This window comes from Cryptomeria japonica, chromosome 4 (genome assembly GCF_030272615.1).
Source record: "Cryptomeria japonica chromosome 4, Sugi_1.0, whole genome shotgun sequence".
In the NCBI taxonomy this organism is placed as follows: domain Eukaryota; kingdom Viridiplantae; phylum Streptophyta; class Pinopsida; order Cupressales; family Cupressaceae; genus Cryptomeria; species Cryptomeria japonica.
Window position 1 is genome coordinate 9,611,609 of NC_081408.1, and position 5,047 is coordinate 9,616,655.

Below are 5,047 nucleotides of genomic sequence, written 5' to 3' on the forward strand. Positions count from 1 at the left end.
CATAAGCTAAAATATTGTCATAACATCACATCATTTTATTTCTATATCATCATCATACCAAAAACACATAATCACATAAACACAAACTGAAATCAAATTATTGATAAAAGATGTCCTTGCAATAATCAGTTATCCATATTCTCTTACGACTATGACAAAATATGAGATCAAAATTTAAAGGTGGTCTAGGAGCTGGAGGCTATAAAAAAACGAATCCCTCTGGATGCTCCTCTGCTCTCCCTTGTGCCTCTCTCAAGCTAACATTCTCCATTGTCAATGCATCCATCCTCTACGGTACTTGTATATCTGATACTCTCATCTGACGAAGTGTCTCGAGCTCTCCTCGCAAACGATCTTGGCCTGTTTCGAGTCCATCTATCTTAGCACATAGTTGCTGCATACGATCTTGCTCTTCTTTGAGTCCATCTATCTTAGCACATAGTTGTTGCATCTCTATCTGATGAATTGTCTCGAGCTCTCCTAGCACACGATTTTGCTCTACTTTGAGTGCATCTATCTTAGCACATAGTTGTTGCACAGGATGTTGCTCTACTTTGAGTGCATTTTTCTCGGCAAATAGTTGTTGCACACGATCTCGCTCTAATTTGAGCGCATAATTCGTAGCATATAGTTGTTGCAGCTCTATCTGCATTTGTCTCTCCCTCTCTCGGGCCTGATCAGGTTGGATCTGCAGACTATTCCGTTCTGCTTGAGCTTGGTCTCTCTCAGTTAGGGCCACACCTCTCACAAACTCTGCCCTTGCTAATCTCTCATAAAGTTGATCCATCTCTACCATAGCAGCATATATTTTTTCCATGGCCCTATCGCACTCTCGAGTGTTAGCTGCGAAACACAAAAACCAAAAAATGTTAGTTCCATGTATCTCGAATCACAAGAAGCTCTAACTATTTTCTAAACACATACTCATCTATGTTTATGAAAACTCAGCGCGCGCAAAAACATATTTGATTTATGTGATTATTAACAGGTCTGACTGTGGTGTAATGACTATCAGGTTAATTCAGCAGTTGTGACATTTAGAATTCTTAAAAAATGTGATCTAATCCTGCCTGAGATATTTGAAAGGAAAAGAAAAGAACATTTCAAGGCAGCCTATAATCTCTGCCAACATTCCGAAAACTAAGAAACCTTTAAGGTTGACCATAACCTAGAAAATTTAATTATCAAACAGTAAATGGCAAACCATAATGCAGTAACTACGAAAGAGAGACTTACCAGTTACTGAAGATGCAGTTCTTGTTGCAGATGCCTCTGAAGACGATAAGGTAAAACGGGGATATGCAGCGGAATTGGTAGTGGAAGTTGGTCCTGATGAAAATGACATCCCAGATGTTGGTACGGTTACAGCAGCAGAAGTAGTGGTCTGTGCTAGTGCAGTCCCTTCACCAGATAAAGGAATTGTAATTGTAGGTGCACTGGTGGTTGATGAAGACGAAGCAACAGTTCGAAACGCATTTGATGGTTGCGATACAGAGGAGGATTGAGTTGCTGAGGAAGTGGGCGGATTTCCCACCTGAGTGTTGGAAGGCGTGGGTGGAGTAAATGCTATGCCCGGAGTGCGGAAAGACAGATCCACATCCAGAGCAGAAGATTGCGAAGGGATTGCAAAGAATGGCGTAGGTGGACAAACCGCAGGGGCGTCGAAGAGAGCCGTAGACGGGTAAGCCGTAGCGCCGCCGAAGAGAGGCGTAGGCGCGTAACTCGCAATGCGGGGGAAGGATGGTGCAGGCGCGTAAAACGCAGTGGCACCAAAGAAAGGCGTAGGCGCGTAACCCGCAGTGGCGATGAAGGGGGTACCAGGGGCGTAAGTCGCAGTGACGCCGGGGAGAGGCGTAGGTGTATCAGCCGCAGCGACTGATACGGGGAATTCGAATCCTCTGTTCGCCATGGCTAAAGTTCAAGTAATGCCGAAAAAGGATTAAAATTGAAAACTGAATCCTTGGACCCTAGGGTTTTGTAAAATAAACAATCTGTTGCTCCTGTAAGCGTGTTACCTGGTTTGGTTTGTTAAAGCATTCTCCACTGGGCTTTATATGATATCATAGGACACCAGTTGGGTTGGGTAGGATTGGCCGACCATATAGTAATAGAGGATTTATTATTTTATTTTAAAAAAATCTTTAAGAACGTAGGGCTAGTGTATATTTGTGCTAATTATTTATTATAATTTTGCAGTATTGTTAGTTGAAAATTATATTATTTTAATTATATTTGTGTCTTATAAATTATAACTATTTTATTTGAAGAAAATGATATTTAATTATGAAATATTAATTATAATTCTAATTTTAATAATATAGTATTAATAATTATTTAGGTTATTTAGTGTGGTTATTGTTTATTAAAATTAAGTATTTCTCATTGTTATCGTATCTATGGCTTGTAGAATGATACTTTGGGGGAAGGCAATTAGTTCTTTAATGACGTTTGAACTGGCTTAGTCTCAAGTCTTATAATTGACAAGATATAGAGTAGGGTTTCTTTTATAAAATATATAAAATGTGAGTTTGTTTTTTAATCTGCAAAGTAGTTTTATTATGTTCTCTTGGTTTTGTATGAGAGCATGGAGGCAAAACAAAGCATTTGGTATTTCATTTATTGAGAAAGATACTAAACTTGGATTTTGACGAAATTCTTGCATACTAGTTGAATCATCTTGTCCCCAATTTTGCATCACTTGATATAATCTTAATTGTGGTTCATATATTGTAGAGAGCTAAAACATAATATAGAGTATAGTATAATAGATGAAATTTAATGTTCATGGGATTTTTTGATTTCAAAAAGAAATGGATGAGGTGTCATTAGCCAATAGAATATTTACTCTTATGAATAAATAAAAGTGTACTTCAATGTTTATAATTTTTAATAAAAATATTTGTAATAGTTACCCTTACATATAACTATTAGTCAACTGACAACTAAATCATAATATAGAATATAGTATAATAGATGAAATTTAAGATGAAATAGTTTACTTATTTCTTTGCGTAGTGTGAATCAAATCCCTATAAAATAGCTAATAAATTTTATTATGTTTTCAGAAATAAAATTTGTAGAAATTTTATGTTATATAAAAGAGTCACTTTATTTACATTTTTTTTGGCTGGGTAATAGGCCGAAGCCGATATTTTATCACTTTATATATAATATTATGAATAGATAATGAAAAAAATTAAAATATACATATATTTGTTATTATTTCTATAGTATAAATTCACATTTCTCAAGTTATAAAATTGTGAAAAATATTTTATAGCTATTTGATTGGCCAAAACAATTTGACACAAATTTCATTAACTGCAACAGTCACTTTTTTATACAAAATTTCCATACATAATCTAGATCAATGAGGTAGCTTCTATAATATAAAGATCTAAATAAATATAAAATGTATGCCCTACACATAAGGGGTGCAACAAGGCAACACAAAGATGTGCTATAAAAAATATAACTTACATATCATAAAAAATATTTAGAAACAATTTTTTGTGCACAAAAGAAGAACTCCTCATGGATAAAATTTAACTTTAGCCTTTTCTTTTCTTTTTTGAAAGATGACATTAGTAGAATTTGGTCTATTCCTGAAGGAGACCTTTTCCTCTTGACCTATATCCATGTATGCTCGGATTGGGAGGAGAAAACTAAATTTTGATCCACCTCATTTAGTGGGAATTTCTCCTCATATCCTTTAAACAAACTAAATCAACATGATCATCACCCTTTCTAAATGTCCCATTAACTAGTGATTCTTTTAAACAAGCAACAAAAAATGTTGGTAGGATGTGATTGCTTATCCTTGAGAAAAGATTGGATCTCTATATAAGAACAATGTAATATGCATCTCAAGTAAAAACCCTTGCACCTTGCACATGTTGTTTATTTGGGGAGAGAAATAGAAGATCCAGGTGAACAAGTTGGAAAAGGGAGCTAGAAGAGCTTGAAACCATCTTAGGGTAAACTAGATAATGGTTAGATTTGGCTTCAATGCACCACATGGGAGAATTGTGAGACACCTAAATAAAAAACTTTAACTATTTACATAATGATGTATCATGAGTCAAGTAAAAAAACACCTCCTACATTTAAAATAATTACTTTCATAAGCTACATATTTCGACTAGACTCTCTTGCCAACTTTCAATGAGATATCAACTAGGAGCCCCATGAACAAATCCATCTCTACACAAACTCGAGCACATGTGGTAATTGTATAATTTATTGGTTCTTTTACAAAACATGTAAACTTAGCCAAACCATTTGCACTCATTCTCAAACAGTTCAACTCCAAAAAATGGAGAGGGAGATCTTTTGATATTGATCTGATTTCTTTCACTGGTGGTGTTTGTCAAGGTTGTGTGCTCGGTAAGAATCTCAAGGATTCTTTTAATTTGAGTAGAGCCCACCATGCTACAGTAAATTGGACCTAGTTCTTAGTGACTTCATGTTCGTTCTCACTACATTTTTTGGGGGCCCCTAATGTATGCTCACATCGAAGGATGAATTCTCTTAGCATACATGGGCGTAATTTCTAAAGTAAAAGAGTGACATCTTTAATTTAATTAGGATGTATAAAGAATTTGTAGAGAATTATTATGGTCTTTCTATTAGACAGATATGCACAAATAGTGAAAAGGAGTATGTCAATCTGAAATTCCAAGACATTGTTTTCATCATGGCATCCTTTTTGGCTACTCTTCTAGGGATAATTTACTCTGCTAAATGGTTTAGGAGAATAGCATTTGAAGGTCCTTCTAAATGTGTTTTGTTAAAATTGATCCCCATTCAATTATACTAGAATAGATTATGTTTACCAAAAGAAGCAACATTCTCTTGGGCTTCTCTTCAAGGGAGAATTTTAACTACTGAATGGTTTAGCAGAATAGGCTTTGAAGGTCCATCTATATGTGTTTTCTGTGAACACCATGATGAGTAATTCAATCATATCCATTTAGGATGTCTCTTTTCCCAAAAATAGTAGAGATGGTTGTGTTCCAAACTAGGATGAATCGCTTCTAGACCGGTG

General features: G+C 35.3%; 1 protein-coding gene across 1 annotated transcript; it reads right to left on the reverse strand.

Annotated features, from left to right (window-relative positions):
• Nucleotides 1–289: 289 nt before the first annotated feature.
• LOC131874831 (uncharacterized) lies at nt 290–1,909 on the reverse strand. Its single transcript, XM_059218751.1, has 2 exons — nt 1,237–1,909; nt 290–843 (listed from the first exon to the last, which is right to left on the reverse strand). The coding sequence occupies exons 1-2, from the start codon at nt 1,907–1,909 to the stop codon at nt 290–292; spliced, it is 1,227 nt and encodes a 408-aa protein (XP_059074734.1).
• Nucleotides 1,910–5,047: the final 3,138 nt, after the last annotated feature.

Excerpts from the sequence above, each read along its gene's own strand:
- LOC131874831 (XM_059218751.1), bottom strand. The coding sequence starts at position 1,909 with ATGGCGAACAGAGGATTCGAATTCCCCGTATCAGTCGCTGCGGCTGAT. Across the intron at positions 844-1,236 it reads AACTGCATCTTCAGTAACTG|CTAACACTCGAGAGTGCGAT; the intron begins GTAAGTCTCTCT and ends TGTGTTTCGCAG.